General features: G+C 40.3%; 1 protein-coding gene across 1 annotated transcript in view; it reads left to right on the top strand.

Annotated features, from left to right (window-relative positions):
• The window catches only part of LOC132160216 (complement C3-like), a 61,883-nt gene that overhangs the window by 4,288 nt on the left and 34,371 nt on the right, over positions 1–23,224 (top strand). The window contains exons 3-16 of the mRNA XM_059569955.1: positions 3,383–3,468; positions 4,735–4,799; positions 6,991–7,180; positions 7,327–7,492; positions 7,586–7,656; positions 7,761–7,852; positions 8,802–8,884; positions 8,969–9,056; positions 13,103–13,205; positions 13,287–13,401; positions 13,691–13,806; positions 13,891–14,034; positions 14,418–14,633; positions 14,750–14,950. Coding sequence (XP_059425938.1) covers positions 3,383–3,468; positions 4,735–4,799; positions 6,991–7,180; positions 7,327–7,492; positions 7,586–7,656; positions 7,761–7,852; positions 8,802–8,884; positions 8,969–9,056; positions 13,103–13,205; positions 13,287–13,401; positions 13,691–13,806; positions 13,891–14,034; positions 14,418–14,633; positions 14,750–14,950 — 1,736 coding nt within the window. The remainder of the gene's footprint in view (positions 1–3,382; positions 3,469–4,734; positions 4,800–6,990; positions 7,181–7,326; positions 7,493–7,585; positions 7,657–7,760; positions 7,853–8,801; positions 8,885–8,968; positions 9,057–13,102; positions 13,206–13,286; positions 13,402–13,690; positions 13,807–13,890; positions 14,035–14,417; positions 14,634–14,749; positions 14,951–23,224) is intronic.

Here is a 23,224-nt window from a genome sequence, read left to right as displayed (position 1 = left end):
ATAAAACTAAAAGATAATAAAGCCACAGGGTCTAATAACCTTAACAAATGAACTTTAAAAGTACAATATAAAAAAAGAAAAACTAAATATTGCACAACAAGCTTTGCTTTTTTTTATATAATAATTTTAAATGAATACATTTTAAAATAAATAACACTTGTGCCAAAATAAAAACTTTATATCAAAGAGTATAACTATTCCCCAAATAATTTTAAACCATTTAAATAAAAATAAATGAAAATGAAGAGATACTAAAGCTACGGAGCCTTATAACAATAACAAATTACCTTTAAAATCACAACAACAACAAAAATATTGCACAACAAGCTAGTCTTTTTCTAAATAAATAAAAATAAATAAGCTTTAAAATAAATAACACACCGTGGCTATATTTTTAGGACTTGCTTTAAGGCATGTTTGCATTAAAAAAAAACAAGCTCCCTGACCTTGGATGGGCTGAGTCTGTTTCTTCTATCTGAGATAATCTGCCCAGTTTTAGAAAAAATTCTTTCAGATGGCACAGATGTGGCCACAATGCAAAGTCTTGTCTTTGTGACTTCAGAAAGGCTTTTGTATACTGGTGAACATCTCCTCCACCAGGCCAGAGGGTCTGATGTGCGGGGTAAGAGTGGCTCTGCAAGGTAGGCCTGCACCTTTATAGCATCTGATGTCTTAGAAGAGGTAGCAGAAGGCCTCAAGCTTGCTACCCTCTCGTCAAAGTCTTCCCAAAACATGGCCCCTGCACTGGCAGTCGCACCGGGATCTGAAGTATCCTCCTCACTCTGAGCTGGGTTAAAACTGTTAAAGCTGAAGTTATCATAACCTTAATGTTTTAAACTAACATTAGTAATTAAAACTCAAAATTTTATTTGCTTTTAATGTATATGTCATTATGTCCTTTTTTGAGCAATCTTCTTATACATATATTACACCAATATGTCAAGTCTGCCTAGGAAAAGCAATTATTATACTAGCAAACTCAAAATTGGAGTAAAAATGAACAAATTAGTATAAATACTTTTTATTGTACGCTTGAATTATTATATTATTATATAGCCTAGTGTTTATTTACCGATAGACAGTCAAAAAGACAAATTAATCAATATTTTATTTATAACAGGGTTTTATTTATTTATAAAATAATAACAAACCACAGATCCTCCACAAACAGTAACAAAAACACAGTGACAGAAATAGCGTATGGGTCTGTCACGTGATTAAGGAACGAGTCAAACTCGACCCGAGACCCGAAAGACTCATGAGATGAACTAATCAATTCTCTTTCCGGCTCAAGACTGCGTTAGTTTTGCGTATGTGGCTGTCACGTGATTAAGGAACGAGTCAAACTCGACCCGAGACCCGAAAGACTCATGAGATGAACTAATCAATTCTCTTTCCGGCTCAAGACTGCGTTAGTTTTGCGTATGGGTCTGTCACGTGATTAAGGAACGAGTCAAACTCGACCCGAGACCCGAAAGACTCATGAGATGAACTAATCAATTCTCTTTCCGGCTCAAGACTGCGTTAGTTTTGCGTATGGGTCTGTCACGTGATTAAGGAACGAGTCAAACTCGACCCGAGACCCGAAAGACTCATGAGATGAACTAATCAATTCTCTTTCCGACTCAAGACTGCGTTAGTTTTGTGTATGTGGCTGTCACGTGATTAAGGAATGACTTAAACCAGAGGACTCTTGTCAGATAAGAGGTGAGGTGAGCTAATCACAGACTGAAGACCCAGGTAAAGAAGGAATTTTTTTTTCTGTATCTTATAGCATTTTAGTTTTGTATTGTTTTTAGTGGGATCAACGTTTGTGTAAGTACTAGATGTGTTGGGGAAGTAACACATAACATTTTCATTACATTTTGCTAAAATGACCGAAATGAACGAAATGACTCGAAAAAAGATTCGTTCATTTTGCTGAACGAGACTCAAAAGTCCGAGTCGGTAAAATGATCCGAACTTCCCATCACTATCATTTATTTTTTATTTTTTTACCAGATCATTCAGCCCTAGGCCTGGCCAAGAGAGTCTGTCCAGATCCCTTTCTCCGAGACGGTGTGGGCGTTCCTCAGGTTCTTCCACTCATGGACGGAGGTATTTAATTTAAATATGATCAAAAATACAATATTGTCAGTATAAATGAAGCACTGTAAAGCTGCAGTCTGAACTACACATCTTCCAGATGTAAGAAAATGTTTGGCACAGACCTCAACAAAAGTCATATGTTGTTGTTATTATTATTATTATTATTATTGTTGTAAAAATAGAAATTGTGACACAAAATAATAATTCCCACTACTTAGAATTATACTTCATTTGCAATACCTGCTGTAGAATTTTTTTTTTATTATTTAAAAAAAAAAAAAACAGATTCAGCCCTAGGCCTGGCCAAGAGAGTTTGTCCAGATCCCTTTCTCCGAGACGGCGTGGGCGTTCCTCAGGTTCTTCCACTCATGGACGGAGGTATTTAATTTAAATATGATCAAAAATACAATATTGTCAGTATAAATGAAGCACTGTAAAGCTGCAGTCTGAACTACACATCTTCCAGATGTAAGAAAATGTTTGGCACAGACCTCAACAAAAGTCATGTTCATATTACTATTATTATTTTTGTTGTAAAAATAGAAATTGCGACACAAAATGATAAATCCAACTACTTAGAATTATACTTCATTTGCAATAACTGCTGTAGAAATCTTTTTTTATTTTTATTTTTTTAAACCAGATCATTCAGCCCTAGGCCTGGCCAAGAGAGTTTGTCCAGATCCCTTTCTCAGAGACGGCGTGGGGGTTCCTCAGGGTCAAACAAATTAAGGAGGGAAGACTTTCCGATGTCTGAAAAAAGTAAAGTTATTCTCTTAATTTTGCTGACGAATAATTAGGAGTCTTCCAGTGCCCCTAGCTGTCACCAAAGTTTTAGTTGAATCAGACTTAACAGTTCAATATGACCCTTTGCTGATTCTTCAAAGTAACCTGACTTTTCACATGAGCACATGGTAACACATGTATGTGGTGTTCTTTTTTTTTCACAAGCAAAAAAGTTGCTCCACTAGCAGATTTTTCTATTTATTTTATGTGAAAATTTGTGTTCAAGTGAAAATTGTCTAGTAAATACAAGTTACTTTTAAAGTTGTTTTATTTTAACTGTATAGATTTATTATGAATAGAAATTTAGAAATATCACAAATGTTCTTTTTTTATTTTTATTTTTATTTATTTTTTTATTGGACAAATGAAAACTGTGGTGTAGAGCATACTCACTACATTATAAAAATAATAATTGGTCGCTTCTTTTTTGGCTAGAATTTCAGAAGAGTTCTTCAGCTCCTTGTTGATATCAAGGATAGAATTTACGTTGCCACCTCTGCTGGAACAGTATATGAATTAAATCCTGCAAACACTGAAGAAGAGCTTAAAGCTTTAGAGGATCGCCTGGAGGACGTTAATGAGGGAGCAGAACTGGTAAGTTTTAACCCTCAGGTGGTATTGGGGTCTGAGTATCAGGCTAGTGAAACATAGTTTCACAGCTCTAATGCACATGGGGCTCAGTGCTAAAGATTCGCAGAGATATTATGCCTCTCCCTGATTGGGTGCAAGACAACACTCAAACTGATCTAATAAGTACAGCTTCATGGGGCATTTCACATTTTGATTAAGAGACAACAGCAGAGACCGAAAAGACAAAGAGTGGCCTATAGTGCGTGCACAGTATGTTTTGATCCGGGTAATGTCTTTACAGCAGGAAGTGCCTCTGGCTTCATGCACTTCTGAGGTGTGTATGTTATGCTAGTAGCAGCTAATGTACCACTGTAGTTGTAATGTAGCAGGACAAGTGCTATAAAAAAAAAAACGCAACAAAAGGGTTACATTTGAAAAGTGCTGGCAGTTCCATTTTGACAATTGGCTTTTTCAAGGGATATTTCACTTAGAAATTAAATTTTGGTATGTTTTAGCTTACCTTAAGGGCATCCAAGATGTAGGTGTCTTTGTTTCTGCAGTAGTTTCAATTTTGATATTTTTAGGTCAAGCCGTTCTTGTCTGTCAGTCATATAATGTAGGTCTATGGTCACTGTCTCAAAGAGCATCCACAGAGAAGTCCAAATTAAACAATTCCCCATCGCAAGTACACATTGATGGCGAAACGAGCGGTTTTTGTGAGAAAACGAACAGTATTTATATCGTTTTTACCTCTTGTACACAACCACGTCCAAGTGATCTGAGTGTGCATGTGCTTCCTGGTGTGTGAGATCACTTCCGGCGCTTGCGCAGACTAATCCAGAACGCTTGCACACGTCACACACCAGGAAGCGCATGCGCCCTCAGATCACTTGGACGTGGTTGTGTACAAGAGGTAAAAACTATATTAATACTCTCTCTTCTCACACAAAACGCTCGTTTCGTGTCTTAGGCCATCAATGTGTACTTACGGTGGGGAATTGTTTAATTTGGACTTCTCTGTGGATGGTCTTTGAGACAATGACCATAGACCTGCATTATATGACTGACAGACAAGAACGGTCTGACCTAAAATATCAAAATTGAAACTACTGCAGAAACAAAGACACCTACATCTTGGATGCCCTTGGGGTAAGCTAAAACATACCAAAATTTAATTTCAAAGTGAACTATCCCTTTCACCTTGGTGAACTTGTCCTCATTAGCCTGCTTTAAGTCTGGACTCTACTGACCACTTTTTCTGGTTATTTTTAATTTCTTGTTCCTTTTCAGAGTAAACATCTGAAGAGGTTAGGAGAGGTTGATGCTGCAGACCATGTAAAGAAGTCAATGGCTGCGTAAGTAACTTTGTTCCATTTTTGCATTAGTTTATAGTTGGGGTGTAATGGTACGCGTATTGAACCGTTTGGTACGAGGCTTTCGGTTCAGTGTTTGGTACGCATTTTCAAACCGAACAGTTATTTCAAATAACCGCGTCGTGAGCTTGCTCATAATGTAAGAGACGCTGGCGCGACCATAACATCAAATGGCAAACGTAATGTAAGCGGAATGAAACTGAGCTACTCGTGAAGTTTGGACCAAAGCAGTGCGAGCGATCTTATACTACAAAGCGCTAAGAGATCCAGTAAAGGAAGCACTCATTTGAATTCGCCACTGAAGTAATAAAACATCGCTGTGAGATCTAGTGAGAAACAGTCACATTTCTCCGTTATTTACGGATCAAACGCTGACGTGGAAGCCAGCCATGGATTTACTGTAGTAAAACTAACTAACTTTGGAAGTTTGGCAGGAATAGTAGGCTACAATGCTTTCAAGTAACGTTACGTCAGTTTTATTTCTACATTATAAATAACATTGCTGCTCTCATATGTTGATCTGAACTAAAATAAACATTTGTTTATAAGTACAAAATATTACATTTAATTTTTTACAAGGAGCTTTTTTGTTTTATATGCTTCTAAGAGTCAATTATAGCTCTAGAATTGCTCAAAGTAAAAAAAAAATCATACTTTATGATGGTAGTTTTAATTAAAAAAAAACGTGAATTTTTGTGAACCGTTACACCCCATAGTGATGTTCCCTGTCATATACTGTCATGCGCAACATTTTCATAATGAACTTGATTGCAATATAATAGTCTAATATAAATCTGTTTTACCATGGCAGAACTATGACAAATAAAATGATGGCTATAATGAGCCTCAGAGGAAGAAGTGGGAAGGTGCCCTTTATGAAGACCCGCCTTTACAAGATCATCTGTGGTGAGTCTGCTTTAAAATACTAGTTTTGTAACAATGTTTTAAATAATATAGAATATAGTAAGCAGAATAATAATTGATAAGAAATAATTTTAGTTGGAGGACTATACAGAGCATACTCTAATATTATATATAATACTCCATTCTGGGCTCTACTGGCAGTACTGGTTACTACCAACTGCCTTTTGTTGCACACCCAAGCACATGATTATCAATGACCTTGCATGTTGATGAATACTAATTTATATAGTTGAAACCTTGGCAATGCCACAAGTTGATATTTGCTAAATATTTGAGAGGTTAGCGTTTGCTAATACTGATTTTTTTTTTTTTTTCTCCTCAGACGTGGTGTTCAGCTCATTTGATACAAAAATAAATGAACACATGGCCAAATATTTAAAATATGCACCAGAGAGGATGGGTGGCGGTGGCAGAAAAAAGGAAAGATAACCAGCCGTGTTCAATGTGGCCCAATGTTTGGGCTGTTCTTCTAGTTCGACGCGCGTTTGTGTGAAATGTTGGCACACTTGCCATAATAAAGCATGTTTCTTCATCAGTGAAATGTCTTTATTAATCTTCTTCCTGGTCTTGCTTTTACCAATTGGCTTTTCCTAGCTGACTCTGCATGTTCACAAACTTAGTGTTTATGTATCCATTTCAAGTGTTTGTTCTTGCTGTTGAACACATCAATACTTTAGTGAAAACAGTTTAACAAAATAAACTGTTGAAAAGCAGGACTTTAGTGACGTTGAAATTTCAACGTTGATTGGATTTGCAAAATCTAAACTAAAATCAATATTGATTCAATGTTGGCAAATTCACCTATGTTGAGAAACATGACGTTGCTATTTCAACGTTGATTAGATTGACGTTGGAATGACGTTGCTATTTCAACGTTGATTAGATTTGCAAAATCTAAACAAAATCCAATGGTTATCCAACACTGACGCCTGACGTTGATTCAACGCTGACTCTACGTTAAAATGCCAGCTGGGTTGACATGAGCGTGAATAAATGACAGAAGTTTTATTTCTGGTTGAACTATTACTTTAAACAGAATGTTAAGTATTTTGTCTGTGTTTACAGTGACAATCATGTCGTTGACTTGGAACCACAGTAAGTACACAACTTTCCGAAGTCCTCAGTGTAAAGACATACACAAACATAATTAAAGCAGCGTGAAGCAGGTGATCCAGTATGCATGCTTTTACTTTATGCAAAGCTGATAAAGAGTTTGTAGTGAAACTTCATGTACTGTATTCTCTGTCAGGTTTGTCATTGTAGCTCCAGCAAGGCTGAGGCTTGGAATGAAACTGAACATCTTATTAGAGGCACACAGCCTGTCCAAGCCAATCACTGTCACAGTCTCTGTGTATACATACCCGAGGGAATACGTCCTGACACAGGACTCTGCCATTCTCAATTCAGAAAACAGCTACAGTGCTCTCAAAACCATTGAGGTCGGGTCCGAGGACAGAGTGCATTGTCTTTGTGTGAATGTAGAAATGTGCCACAACAGTTTACTTTACTTTTTTTTAAAATCAGGTAAAGCTTGTTGATGTAAATAATTATCATATGGATATATCTGTTTTCCCCCCCACATAAGATCAATCCAAAGCCGTTGCTTTTGGAAACGGAGAAGTATAAATCTGTTAAACTGGTTGCTCAATTTGGGAGTTTCCATAAAGCTGAGAAATTTATCATGCTGTCATTCAGCTCTGGATATATATTCATTCAAACCGATAAACCGGTTTACAACCCTGGAGACACAGGTCAGCTATTACACTGGACTAAGCACTAAGTTTTTGTTAAATTACAAGTCTGTATCACTGTTACTTATCACCTTCTATCTCTAAATCTCTCAGTTCATTACAGGGCTTTTGTATCCAATCCTGAATTCCAAGCTTTCAACAGCACAATATCTCTTGAGATTCAGGTGACTGTCATCATCATTAAAATGAGCTTAATTTGATTTGATTTCATTCCATTAATTAATACCATTATTGGTGCTTTTTGTATATACCTCCATGGAACAATCAGAACCCAGATGGTATTGTGATGCACAGCAGAGCCAAAGTCAGTGCAAGCAACGGGATCCTATCTGAAAGCTACACCCTCTATACTGTGGTCAAGTATGCAAAGAGATTTGTGTTTTGCAGCTGTCAACTAACTCAACCAACTCTTATTAGAATATTAGTACACTGTCTGCTAAATATCTGCTGGCACTTTAATTTGATGGTCTCCCAACAGACATATATACAGACTATAAGTAACTTTGCAAGTACATATCAACTTATTCTACTAATCCAAACATAATAGTCTAGGTAAGAGAGTTAGTTGACATGTAATTACAAATTTACATTCCCTTTCTTAAGCATTTATATTAGCCTCAATTCTTTTTTTTCTTTTTTTTGTGATCAACTTTTTATTTTTTTATATTAACAAAATGACATCAATTCAAACAAACCAACAAAAAAGGAAGGGGGAGCAACAGACATATTATGTATTATTTACAATCAAATAGAGAGAGAGAGAGAAATCTATGCTCAATCCTTTACATAGTTCAAAATGTCAGAAGAAAAAAAACATTGCCATGATTCAATAGTACCAGGTTTAGCCCCATTAATTTGTGCCGTTGTACATTCACAGGCCACTATCCCAAGGAGGCTATGAATCCAAAATGTTTTTTCACACATGTTCGGTAAAAGACAACTGTGCCATATTTATATTATATTATATTTATATTATATTTATAATTTTTATTTCCTGTGCCAGCAAATGAAATATCTTGGAGCCTATGTAGTCATGATTGTTAAAACCTTGTCAGCTTCGACTACTCTCCATGAAACTTTAGATTAACTTTAGATTTTTCAAACACAAAAAAACATTGAGGTAATGACACAGAGTTAAAAATCAAGCACATGTAAACTTTTCAACAGCGTTATTTTTTATAATGTTTAAATAACTTTTGTGATCAATTTGTCTTGTGGACTAAAAGTAAACATTTGATGTGTTTTTTATTTGGCATTTTAGCTGCTGTACACTGATTCTGGAACTAATATTTTTGCTTTTAATTCCTAGAGAGGGAACATGGAAAGTTGTTGCAAATTTTGATAATGTTAAAGAAAATAGATACAGCACCGTATTTGTTGTAAAGAAATGTGGTAAGTTTTTATATTTTTCTTGGTGCAGACATTTACCTGCTGCCATGCATGGTTAGAATGTTTAATTTTCTTCTTGTTCCCAAGTTCTCTCACCATTCAAGGTCACTTTAACTCCAAAGAAATCCTACTTAAGCCTAGATGAGGAAAAGTTGGAAGTAGAAGTCACAGCCAGGTGTGTGTCAATCAGAACTGCTTTCACTGTTACTCAAAACTCACCTAAATTACAACCATAATAAAATGTATGTGATATCAGCTCTAAATGTAATTATTGGGCTTTTGTCCTGATATTTTCTAAAGTGAAACATGTGCAGTTGTAAAAAAAACTTTTTTTTGTTTCTGTGATAGCAATGAGTTGCCAGATGCAGGCCTCTCACAATTAACCTTATATTTGACAAATAGGGGTTTCTCGTCTCCGCTCATGGGTCGCCTTGTTCCATCAAAACAATCCCCCTCTCCAGGCTCCTCTTTTTCCTCCCCTAAGAGGATAAAACAGCGGGGCAGCGGATCTCTCTGAGCAGGCTCGAGCGGTGTCACGCCCTCCCTGCGTACTCTTACGCCGGTGTTCTTTGCAAATGAGGACCAGCGACCCTCTTCAGCTGCGAGCGGACTGGTCTCATTCGGCGCGTCCAAGGAGGACATCATCATCGATGATGTCATAGCCAACGACTCTGTGTCCTTGGTGGCATCAGAAACGGATGAATGGGGTGATTCCGGTGAGGAGCCCGAAGCAGTCCCGCCCCCTCAGGTGCCGAGGCCAAAGCCAGCTGCCGAACTAATCTGCGTACTCTCAAAGGCTGTGGAGGATCTGGGCCTCGAGTGGTCGGCTCCGGATGAGCCCGCCCATGGACGAATGGTTCCTGCAAGAGACACGCCAGCAATCCTCCTGCCAGCACCCAGCCCTATTCTTGCCAGCCGTCCATGACGAGCTTACCAAGACGTGGCAAGCCGCCTACTTGCCACGGGTAAACCCCTCTACTGCAGCAGCTTTCACCACCATTGACAGCGCTGACGAAAGGGGATACACCAAACTTCCACCTCTGGAGGAAACGATCACCGCACATCTGTGCCCACCATCTGCCCTCGGCTTAAAGGGCTATGCACAGCATCCATCTAAGCCCTGCAGGACCACTTCAGCTATCGCCAACAAGGCTTATGCAACAGCCAGACAGGCCGGCTCATAGCTGCACACAATGGCGATCCTCCAAGTGTTTCAAGATCTTGCTCTGCGCGCTACAAAGGCAAGCAATCGGCAAGACCATGGCCAGCCTGGTGGTGTTGGAGCACAACCTCTGGCTAACGCTGACAAAGATCAGGGAAGCTGAAAAAATGGCCTTCCTTGACCCGCCAAATAGCCCCAAAAGGGTTGTACATAGGTTTACTGAACGATTTTCGGAGGCTCAGAAGATGTTGCAGGTACTGCATCACTTCCTCCCTAAATGCCCTGGCACCATGGCTGTGGGTCACCAGAAGAGCCCCATTGCTCAGTCTGCAAAGCCAGTCCCCTTCCCGAAGTGTCAAGGTCCCTGCCCATGTGTTGTGCTGGAACCCAAGCCACCGAAGCCGTCCTGAGATGCTACAGAGGAAAAGGAGGGGCCCTGTTTACACCTCATACGGAATGCAACCTCTTCCATCACCTCTGAGAGATGGAGTTTCGTTTTCAGCTGGTCATGTCCTGCAGGTGCTTGCCTTTTGCAGGTGCTCACAACTTTCATGAAGACACAGTGAGACAGGGACAGCCTGAAGGGACCTTGTACTGATATGCCCGTCCTTTGAACGCAAACCGCAGAAATGGTCTGTGGCATGGAAGGATCGACCCATGAAAGTACACGTCCTTCAGGTCGATCACTGCAAACCAATCTCGGGGACAGATGCAACCGAAGATGCATTTCTGCTTCAACATCTTGAACGGTGGCAGATAAAGGTCCCGGTTCAAAATTCGCAGATCCATGATTGGCCGTAACCCATTGCTTTTCTTGTGTACAATGAAGTAAGGGCTGTAAAACCCTGACCTCATATCGGCTGGAGGGACCAGCTCTATGGCGTCCTTCACCAGTAGGACTGCGATCTTTCGACCCCGTCGCCGAAGAGAGGTTGCCAAATGCCCTTTCGGTGCACTGCCGTCAAGAGGGGGGAGGCAGTAACAGTTTCTGGCAGTAAAAGGTGCCATCCATGACCTAGTAAGCTCGTTGTAGTAAGTTTGTGAGAGGAAAGGAAGAGGACAAAGGGGTCGGCTGGACTGCTGACGAATTTATCAACTCAAAATACTCTTTATAAACACCAATGGTGACTTTTACTCTGACATCAACACAGACACGATCGCACAACACTTCCGGGTTACTTGTTCCGGTTCCGGTTCCGGTTCCGTTTCCGTTTCGCGTCAGCAATCCGTCTCTCTCTCGACTGCTTCTGTCTCTCCTGGCGTTTTATACTCTCTCCACGCCAATTACTCATAATCGAGATCTCCGACTTGTCGTGCGACCTCAAACGGTCCCCGCCACTTAGCCATCGGTCTGTGGGTTATAGATGCTAGTTAGAATCGATTTAATGCCCAATAATCCATACAGTTCGCGTAGCGTACGTGACATAAACGCCGTGCCCTGATCGGTGAGGATCTCTTTCGGAACCCCCACCCGGGAGATAAGACGAAACAGGGCATCCGCAACACTCTTAGCGGAAATGTTGCGGAGGGCCACTGCTTCAGGATATCGTGTTGCATAGTCAACTATGACTGATGCAAAGCGATGTCCCCGGCAGATCGGCCCGATGAGGTCCATACCAATTCTCCTGAAGGGGACCTGCATTAAGGGAAGGGGGAGCAAAGGTGCTTTTGGGGCGGCCGGTGAGATTTGAGGTTTGGTTACATCCTGAATCCACCAAGGCCGACTCACAGGTATTTGGTACTCGCCTGCCTGACCGGGGGTGGCCTGTGGGACATCCGGGACCCAGATCATCGTCCCCACCTCCATCACTGCACATCTGTCCACGAAATGCTCCAGGTCCCCGCAACGCCAACAGGCCAGCCCAGACCTCCCCGCCGCCCCAGTGCGAGGTGCTGAGAACCAGTGCTAGACATCCTGAGAAACCAATCATCCAGCCTCGAGGGCTCAGGATGCGGAGGAGGTTTCCACTTGAGTCCTAGCCTCTCGGCAGCCCGGGAAAGCATAGCTGTAATTTCTGGTTCTGATTCAGGCTTTGCCACCATTCAGGAGGACATAGTTCCGTGGGCCTCGGGGCAAGCTGTGTCCCAGTGCATCCGTGCCAAGTGTCCCATCTGTCAGGGAGTAGAACCACTGGCAGTGAGAGGTCTCTGGAAAAGCAAACAAGTCTACCTGAGTGGATCCGAAATGTCTTCAAATCAGCTGGACCGTCAGGGGACGGAAGTCACCATTCTCCCAGGAACATTGAGCAGGCCCAGAATGTGAACAGCACGAAGTGACCTCAGAACCTTTCGACTCCAAAGGAGGAGGTGGCGAGTTGCGACATGCAACGGGAGCTCAGACCACCTTGTCGATTGATGTACGTAATGGTCACTGTGTTGTCCATTCGGACCAGCATGTGCTTGCCTCGTAAGCGCCCTATGAGACGGTTCAAGGCAAGGTGCACTGCTAACAACTCAATTGATCTCAAGGCAATTGATGTTCCATTGCAGCTTCAGGTCCATCCAAACCCTGCATACCTGTTGTACGTGGCCCCTCAGCCGGTGGTGGAGGCATCCGTATAAACCACAGCATGTGGCAAGCTCTTTTAGAGAAATGTGCTCTATAGGAAATGCTCTTTTAGGCAAGCGTGTGCAACACGACAGATGGTAGTGCAACCTGAAGTGCGCAACCCACTTGATATTTAAGTGAGTGACACAAATACACAAATAGATAAAATGCAATGAAACAACATGTAAAGGTTTACGGTAATTTGGATGTTTTCTTTGCACTAATTAGAAACAAGTTGTACCAAATAGCCCAAAATCTCAAAAATGACCAGTGGAAGACAAAACAATATTTGTATGTGACTTGTCTTAAACTACTTGAAAAGAAACTAGTAAGTTTGAGGTCTTGAGCCTTTCAAAGATATAGAGTTTTATATGCCTGCCTCTCAAAAAAAGAAAAAAATCAGCGAATCACTTCTGTGTTTCTGACAGCATGATTTAACTAGTTGAATGTAAATTAAAAACATTCCAAACTTTAAAATATTATAGAATGAATCACTATATCTTCTTCCCAGGTATCTTTATGGTGAACCAGTGAAAGGTGTTGCATATGTGGTGTTTGGTATTGAAATAAATGGTGAGAAAAAGAGAATAACTTCTATGAAGCAAATGAATGATGTAAGTGGAAGAGTGGGGGAGGGGTGTGTAATAAAGAAAAGAGATGCGTTTTCTATTAAAGATGTACCTGTTTATTTGCAGCTAAATGGAAAAACTGTTAATTTGACTATGGAGGAGATAAAGAAGGCCTATCCTGACACAAGCAGACTATTGGGGTCTTCTGTGTACGTCAAAGCATCAGTAATGACCAGCTCAGGTGGGAGATCATTACCCTTGAAATGAGACCACAATTATGTAATAAATATGCAGAAAACTAGCATTGTTATATTTTTATACCTCCAATTATTATTTTTTTAATAAATATGTCCTTTTTAGCAGTGGACTTTATCATTACAAGCTTGATTTGACCAATCATAAATTACAGTATATAATTGTTAATAATGTTATATAAAGAGCAGATTATTTTTAAAATACATAGCAGACCATAATTAGAAGTAAAAATCAATAGCTTCTATTGATTTGTATTATATTTTTATTTTTCTCAGGTAGCGACACTGTGGAAGCAATGAAATCCGGCATTAAAATAGTAATGTCACCCTACGTGCTTTCCATCAGGGACACGCCAAAGTATTTCAAACCTGGCCTGCCATTAGACATAGTGGTAATTTTGAAATTTTACTGCTTGATTTATGTTAGCATTATTCTTCAGATTAATAGAGGAGAATAATTGTATTTTGTTGTTTAGGTTACAGTGAGTCACCAAGATGGATCTCCAGCCCCTAATATTCCTGTTGAAATCAACTTCCTTCAAAAAACAATCAGCACACACAGCGGCACTATCAGGGTCTCCGTCAACATGTCTGATGAAGTCAAGACACATATATTGAAGGTACAGTACATTGAACACAATAGAAACTCATCAGACGTTGAGTATTTAAGATCATTCTATGACTCCACAGTGGAATGTAGGACAGGATTAGAATACACTTCTAAAATATTAGTTCCAAAAGGTGGGTTTGCAGTGATGCTATTGAAAAAACATTTTTGGTTCCCCAAAGATCCTTTCAGCGAGCAGTTCTTAAAATAACCATTTAATGTATGTACCTCATAGAATAAAGAGCATTTGAATAATCTAAAGAACCCTTTATACTATAAATAACCTTTTTGTGGAATGGAAAGATTCCATGGGTGTTACAGACAGAAGATTTTTTCTAGGAAACATAGATGCCAATAATGGGTGCATATATGTGTCTTATTTTGGTAAATATTCAGGTAAAAACAGCTCTTCCTGGTGTGAATGCAGAAAAGAAATTTTCAGAGGAGATGCCTTTGGAGCCATATTTTTGTTCTTACGGCTTATTTAAGAACTACCTTCACATCTCAGTGGGCTCCAACAAAGTGGCAGTGGGCAACAGTCTTATCATCAAAGTGTACATTAAAACTGCCTCTCCAGAACACAGAGAAGTTGTGAAGCAGCTGACGTACACTGTGAGTATTGGACATTTTGGGAAGAGTTAAACATGACTGGAATACAGTAGTTTTTAAGACTCTTTTCCTTATTTCTTCTTTTCTGACCTTTTTCCACCTCTCCTCTTCCTGCTTAGGTTTTGAACAAAGGGAAAATAATAACAGCTGCCAGGGTAAATGTAGAATGTCTGGATGTCGTAAATATTCCTTTGCTGGTGACCACAGAGATGCTACCTTCATTCCGGCTGGTGGCATACTATATGTTGCCATGGCAACTAAATGCAGAAGTGGTGGCAGACTCAGTGTTTGTGGATGTGGAGGACCAGTGTGTAGCCTCAGTAAGTATGCTTTGAACTAAAAACTACTATGAAGAATACATTTAGCCTACTCGTAAAAGAATAAATAAGTGCCATCACACTTTTTCAGCAGCGCTTGTTCTGGAAGTATTTTTAGGGGCCAAGCCCTGAAGGAGTGTAGACCCCTATTGTATTTGTTAGCTATCTTATTCCTGAATGGAAGTCAATGGCAGCCCTATCTACAGTACATAAAAAAATTATGAAAATTGGCACACTTATAGTGGTGGTCATGAACTTGAAGTTCATGTGTCATCATACTCTCTTCATGCTGACTCTGCCCATTACAGTAGTGGTAATTTTGAACAGTTCTATATTTAATTTTTTTTACTACTTCAAATGTTGTCATATCAAAATTGGATCATATGATCATTGGACCTTGCTACATAAAGGTTAGTTTTTCATTTTTAAACCATGACAGAAAAAACGAAAAATTAATGGTTATTATATTTTTAAATGCTACGCTGAAAAACCAAAATTGAAATTAGAACAGTACACACAAACTGCTGCCCGAAAAGTAAAATATTGACTTCTTTTCAAATTTTTGCACTTTTAACAAACATTTGAAAAAAGCAAAAATTAATATAGATTTTTTTTTTTATTTCAACAAGTTTTCTTTGGCCAAATTTAGTGACGCTTCCCCCGCACATTCAGTTGAGAACTAGAGCTGTCTTTGGAACAATGCAGACTTAACACAAATGTTATTTAAAAAAAAAATAGACATTGCAGAATCCTGGGAAATCTATCATCATGAAATTATATATTGGGATACAATTTTGTCATAACTTTGCGTGCTATTTGAGCAGGGCTGGGAAGGTTACTTTTAAAATGTATTTCACTACAGATTACAAAATACAAGCTTTAAAAAGTAATCAGTAATGTATTTCGTTAGATTACTCAGGTTTACATAATCTAAATACTCTAAAATACTTTGAAATACTTAAGCTTTGTAACAAAAAGAAACATATTAAATGATGTCGTGTTTTTATGCTTTACAACTCTAAAAAAGTGACATCTACCAGTCATATGATTTGTGTTTTCTTGCATTTTATTTTTTAACAACATCAGTTTTCCACAGAATTTAAAAATTTAAATTTTTTTTATATCATTTAAATCTTCCAATCAATAGAAATTCAATTTGAATACAATGAATGGGATTCTGTGCTGTTTCATGATGCATTCCAAGCTTCAAAACGAATCAACACACACCAAACACATAATAAAAGTATGCACACCTGCAAACCTTGGATCACTTCCTCCTCACTCTTAACCTCAACATGGTCCCTACACATCACTTAACCCTCCACATGTCATCTTTCGACATAACTTACGCTCACTCTCACCCTCCCGCCACCTACAATGGTTTCATATTCACTTCCTTCCCCTAAACTGTTAGCATCTTTTGATGCTAACAGTGCTACTGATACTTTCTGCTCCACTTTTACATCTTGTTTAGACACTGTTTGCCCCTTGTCTTCCAGGCCAGCCCATACAACCCCTTCTGCCCCTTGGTTATCTGATGAAAACATTGTTCTAAGCTTAGAGCTGCTGAAAGGGTGTGGCACAAATCCAAAAATACTACTGACCTTAATGTGTTTCAGTCACTCCTCTCTTCCTTCTCTGCTAATGTCTCCACTGCTAAAAGGACATACTACCATAACAAAATGAATAATTCGTCTAACTCCTGCATGCTTTTTGAAACATTTTCTCACTCCTTTGTCCTCCCCTCCCCCTCCTGCTTCATCTCTTTGCCACGTTTTTAATTAATAAAATTAAAAACATCAGCGAACAATTTTCCACACCACTATCTGTCAAGCATATATCACCAGCAAACATACACTCATTCACATCCTTCTCTTCACTCTCTGAGGCAGAAGTCTCCAAACTCATCCTTTCTAATCATCCTACTACTTGTCGGCTTGATCCTATTCCATTTCATCTCCTTCAAGCCATTTCTCCTGCAGTTGTACCTGCACTCACTCACATCATTAACACATCCCTCCACACTGGTGTTTTTCCCTCATCATTTAGACAGGCTCGAATAATTCCACAACTTAAAGGGTTAGTTCACCGAAAAATGAAAATTATGTCATTAATGACTCACCCTCATGCCGTTCAAACCCGTAAGACATCCGTTCATCTTCGGAACACAGTTTAAAGATATTTTAGATTTAGTCAGAGAGCTTTCTGTCCCTCCATTGAAAACATATGTACGGTATACTGTCCATGTCCAGAAAGGTAATAAAAACATCTTCAAAGTAGTCCATGTGACATCAGAGGGTCAGTTAGAATTTTTTGCAACCTGATCTTGACTCGAGAACGAGTTTTGCTTATTGGAGACACAAATCATTTCAAACGATTCAGTTTGATTTGGTGAACTGGTTCAAGAAGATCCGGTTACATCGAGTGATTCGTTCGCGAACTGGATATCACTAAACTGCTGTGTTTTGAACTCACTCACAACAGACACGGAAGAGAAGACAGTGCTGAATAAAGTCGTAGTTTTTGCTATTTTTGGACAAAAATGTATTTTCGATCCTTCAAAAAATTCTAACTGACCCTCTGATGTCACATGGACTACCCTGAAGATGTTTTTATTACCTTAATACCTGAGTTATTAATGACATAATTTTCATTTTAGGGTGAACTATCCCTTTAAAAAACCCACCCTCAACCCATACTAGAACTAGAGACCAGTTTCCCTTCTTCCTTTCATTGCAAAAACACTTGAATGAGCTGTGTCACAATGATTGAGTCGCGAGATCCAAGTGCGAGGTAAAAAATGGTTTATTAGTAGCTCTGACAGTCAGAAATGAGAACGTAGGAAGACAATGGCATAACCCCAGATGAATCACGTCCAGACCACTCAAGCAGCAGTAACTCAAACCCAGCACAGGAATCATAGGCGGGCGAGGAATAAGGTCCAGAGAATCCCAACTGGAGGGACAGGAGCACAACTAAACAAGAAAGACAGATGAGAATAGGAATGCGCTCATAGACCGCAGCTGCTGCTAGTTAACAGACGCACACAATCAGACAGAGACTCAAGATGTGCGCACTGACCCATGAAGCGTGAAATTTACCCCCTCCCCTAGGAACGCCTCCTGGCGTTCTCAGGAGAACCTACCCACCGATTGAAATCATTGATAAGGGAGTGGTCCAATATGTCTCTAGCAGAAACCCAACTCCTCTCCTCTGGACCATAACCTTCCCAGTCCACCAAGTATTGAAATCCTCGTCCCCTGTGCCTCAATTCCAGAATACGTTTAATTGAATAAGCTGGTTCCCCGGATTAATGGGTGAATGAAAAACGGGCTTTAATTTGGATACATGAAACACCAGATGAATTATCCTGTACGCCGTAAGGAGTTTGAGGCGGACTGCCACGGACTAATAATTTTGGTGAGGGTAAATGGGCGATTAAATTTGGGTGCAAGTTTATTACTGACGGATCGGAGAGGAATATTCTTTGATGAAAGCTACACTTTTTGACCTGCGACGTAGACGGGAGGTTTCGACCGGTGGAGATCGGCCTGAACCTTGGTGCGCGCCCAGGGTCAATGGAATAATGGAATGGCCTTGGAATAATGACCCCATCGCATAACTTCGAACCTTAAAGCCTCTGGCACAAACAACCGACCCGGTGGGCATCCGGGCGGGGGCATTACCCCTTGCGAGGCTGTGCGAATCTTCTACTTGATGTCCCACGTAACTGCAGAAATAAAGACTTTCCGTGGTACAATGGGTTTGGAAAAAGATGGGAGATCCGAAACATCAAAAATACGGGATAACGCGTCCGGTTTGATGTTCTTAGAACCTCGACGATAAGAAATAGAAAAATCAAAATGACCGAAAAAAGAGCCCACCGAGCCTTTTCAGTTTGCAAAATGCTGAAAAGCTGCTTCGACTACCTGAAGGCAGTCTTGATGGAGGTTAAGAAACTCAAAGGGGCGGCTAGCTGGCTGAAATTGCGAATAAACCGCCGGTTAGAATTGGCAAAGCCCAGAAACCTCTGCAGTGCCTTACGAGATTCTGGGGTTGGCCAATTTACCACAGCCTGAATCTTGTCGGTATCCATGCACATCTCACCTGAACGTGTTGAACATGTTCCTGGAGAGAATGAGAAAATATCAGTATGTCATCCAGGTAGACATAAATGAACTGATCTACCATATCTCTCAACACATCGTTGACAAGTGCTTGGAATACCGCGGGGGGCGTTGCAAAGGCCATAAGGAAGAACAAGATATTCAAAGTGCCCCCTGGGGGTATTAAAAGCAGTCTTCCATTCATCCCCCTCTCTTATGCGAACCAAATGATATGCGTTACGGAGATCCAATTTCATGAAAAATGACGCCCCCTGCAGACGCTCGAAAGACGACGACATCAATGGCAAAGGATAAGTATTCTTCCCCGTGATGTCATTCAACTCTCGATAATCAATACAGGGATGAAGAGAGCCATCTTTCTTTTTCACGAAAAAAAATCCCGCACCCGCTGGAGAGGAAGAGGGGTGGATGATCTTGGCTGCAAGAGAATCAGAAATCCTCCCTCTCCAGATTGGAGAGCGAATATAATTTGCCTTTTGGCGGAGACGTACCTGACACTAACTCTCTAGCACAGTAATAGGGATGATGCGGAGGTAGAGAAGCAGTCTGAGACTAACTGAACACTCTCTTCAGGTCGAGGTACTCACGTGATACGTTAGACAGGTCAGTTTGATCATCCTGAAACACAGAACAAGACACAGGAGAACATGCAGACAACAGACATGACGCATGAAAATATTCACTCCAGGACAAGACAGAATTTTTTCCCCAGTTTATGTGGGGATTATGGAGCACTAGCCAGGGATGCCCAAAAACCACAGGAGCAGCAGGAGTGTCAGTTAAGAGAAAGTTAATGTTCTCAGTGTGTTGTCCAGAGATGATGACTTTGATGGAGACTGGAATGTGTGACGGAGGGTAACGGCTGACCATTAAGTGCCACCGCAGAGATGGGCTGAGAGAGTTCCACCATAGGTATCTTAAGTCTTTTCGCGACATTAATGTCTAGAAAACTACCCTCCGCCCCCGAATCCACCAAAGCCTCACAGTCAAAAGTTAGAGAATGAAGTGTCAGCCTTACCGGTAGCGACGTGACAGAAAGAGAGGATTTAAGAGTTGCTCCACCCGTCAGTAACCTCTTACCTAATGGCAATCAAATACCTTCTTCAATTCCTGCGAAAACGCTTGGAAGGAGGCGCAGCACAGAAGTCTCTGTTCCCACACGGTGGTTCCCCAGCTTGTCGCTCGTCCAGTGAGCAGAGTTATAATGAATGCTACCTTAGATTCCTCGGTGGGAAATGATGACGGTTGAAGAGAAATATAGAGGGAGCATTTAGCCAAAAATGAGCGACACAATTGGGGCTCCGCGGAATAAAAGGTTGGTGGTGGTATACGAGGCTCAGGAGAACGGATGCTTTGATCCACAGCGGCTGGTAGATTGGAAGCAGGTGGTTGCTGAGAAGAAACGGTCTCTAACTTGAAGTGCTGAAACTGAGTGGTAAGTTCCGAAACCTGAGCGACCAAGGCTTGGACAGCATGACTCATGGCCATCGAGGTAAAAAATGGTTTATTAGTAGCTCTGACAGTCAGCAATGAGAACGTAGGAAGACAATGGCATAACCCCAGATGAATCACGTCCAGACCACTCAAGCAGCAGTAACTCAAACCCAGCACAACAATCCTAGGCGGGCGAGGAATAAGATCCAGATTGCTCAAGCTGCAGTAACTCAAACTCAGCACAGGAATCCTAGGCGGGCGAGGAATAAGGTCCAGAGAATCCCAACTGGAGGGACAGGAGCACAACTAAACAAGAAAGACAGATGAGAATCAACGAACCAACAACACGAACAGGAATGCCAAGCCAAAGGTAGCGCAAATGAGCTGCAGCTGGCACTCATAGACTGCAGCTGCTGCTAGTTAACAGACGCACACAATCAGACAGAGACGCAAGATGAACGCACTGACCCATGAACCGTGACAGAGCTGTGTTCAACCAAGTTTCTGTCTTTCTCACACAGAACAACCTCCTTGACAGCAACCAGTCTGGCTTCAGAAGTGGACATTCAACTTAGACTGCCTTGCTCTCAGTTGTTGAAGCCCCAAGACCTGCAAGAGCAGAATACAAATCTTCAATACTTATCTTGCTTGATCTGTCTGCTGCTTTTGACACAGTTAACCACCAAATCACCAAATCTGCTGCTTTTGACACAGTTAACCACCAAACCACCAAATCACCAAACCACTACTGGCAAAGGGCATCTCAGGAACCGCACTCCAGTGGTTTGAGTCTTACCTATTAGATAGGTCCTTCAAAGTATCTTGGAGAGGTGAGGTGTCCAAGTCGCAACATCTAACTACTGGTGTGCCTCAGGGCTCAGTTCTTGGACCACTTCTCTTCACTGTCTACATGGCATCATTAGGTTCTGCCATTCAGAAACATGGCTTTTCATACCACTGCTATGCTGATGACACTCATCTCTACCTCTCATTCCATCCTGATGATCCGACGGAAGCTGCTCGCAACTCAGCTTGTCTAGTAGACATTTCTTACTGGATGAAGGACCATCACCTTCAGCTCAGTCTTGCTAAGACAGAACTGCTTGTGGTTCCAGCAAACTCATCATTTCATCATAATTTCACCATCAAGTTGGGCACATCAACCATAACTCCTTCAAAAACAGCCAGAAGCCTTGGAGTTGGAGGAACCCTAACTTTTTCAGACCACATTGCTAAAACTGTCTGGTCCTGCAGATTTGCTTTATTCATCATTAAGAAGATCAGGCCCTTTCTTTTGGAACATGCTGCACAACTCCTTGTTCAAGCTCCTGCTCTGTCTAGGCTGGACTATTGCAATGCACTCTTGGCAGGTCTTCCAGCCAGTTCTATAAAACCTTTACAATTAATCCAGAACGCGGCAGCAAGATTAATTTTTTATGAGCCCAAAAGAATACACGTCACACCTCTATTTATTAATTTGCACAGGCTACCAATATCTGTTCACATAAAATTCAAGGCATTGATGTTTGCATACAGAACCACCACTGGCTCTGCACCCCTTTACCTAAATTCATAACTTCTGACTTATGTGCCCTCTAGAAGCTTGCGTTCTGCAAGTGAATGTTGCTTGATTGTGCCATCCCTATAAAGCACAAAGTCACTTTTACGGACTTTTCAATTAAATGTTCCCTCCTGGTGGAATGACTCAATTCCGAGCAGCTGAGTCCTTAACCATCTTCAAGAATTGGCTTAAAACACATCTCTTCCATCTTTATTTGACCTTCTTACTTTAGCACTCACTATTCTAATCCATTTTCTTTTAATTTATTATACCATTATAAAAAAAGACCTCTAACACTAGCTTGCTCTATACTTTTTCTATTCTATCTTTTTTCTTTTTATTTATTATATTATTTAAAAGCCCTTGCTATGTGTTCTGCGTTTAAGATAACTGACGCTTGTTATAGCACTTATATATCATTGCTCTCTAGTTGTTTTTGATTGCTTCCATTGACCTAATTTGTAAGTCACTTTGGATAAAAGCTTCTGCTAAATGAATAAATGTAATTTCTTGTTCTTATATATTTTTGTATTTGTACAAGAAACCGTCCTTCATGGTCAGTGTATATTTTCACAATTGCAAAATTAACATTCAGAGCATTTCAAAGTAACATAAAACCCTTTTCTAAAAATGTTTTTAATGTTCAAGCCAACCAGCCAAGAGGTGAATTACAACATTAGACATTTATTTGAAGCAAAAAAAAAATATGGATAAATATAAAACTATTCATTTAAAGTTGTTGATTACATCTGTAGAAACAATCCATTTTAGGTTCATCAGAAAATATGCCTATACTGTATGTAGATACAAATTGAAGTATTTTGAGATCGTAAGGAGACTGATTTTATTATATCATTCGCTGTGCCCTGAAGAGCTCTTTAAAGTGCGATCTGTTTGCTGAATGTTTTAATTTTATGTACAGCATCATTTAATGTAATGTAGTTTTTCAACAATTCAGCTGTAATTTTATAAATCTATAAATAATACAAACAGATGGCATGAACAAAAGCATTTATAAGTAACCATTAAAAATGCCTGACAGTTTTTACTTCTGTAGCCGCACTGTTGCACTCCTAGTACAGTATTTGACACTGGTGTCAAGTATTCACATTCATTACGCAGGCAGAAGTATAGATACTAGGGTTATGTCACAGT

The sequence above is a fragment of the Carassius carassius genome, chromosome 16 (assembly GCF_963082965.1).
Source record: "Carassius carassius chromosome 16, fCarCar2.1, whole genome shotgun sequence".
NCBI lineage: Eukaryota > Metazoa > Chordata > Actinopteri > Cypriniformes > Cyprinidae > Carassius > Carassius carassius.
Note: the sequence above shows the minus strand (reverse complement) of the source record. Positions and strands in the feature narration are given on the sequence as shown.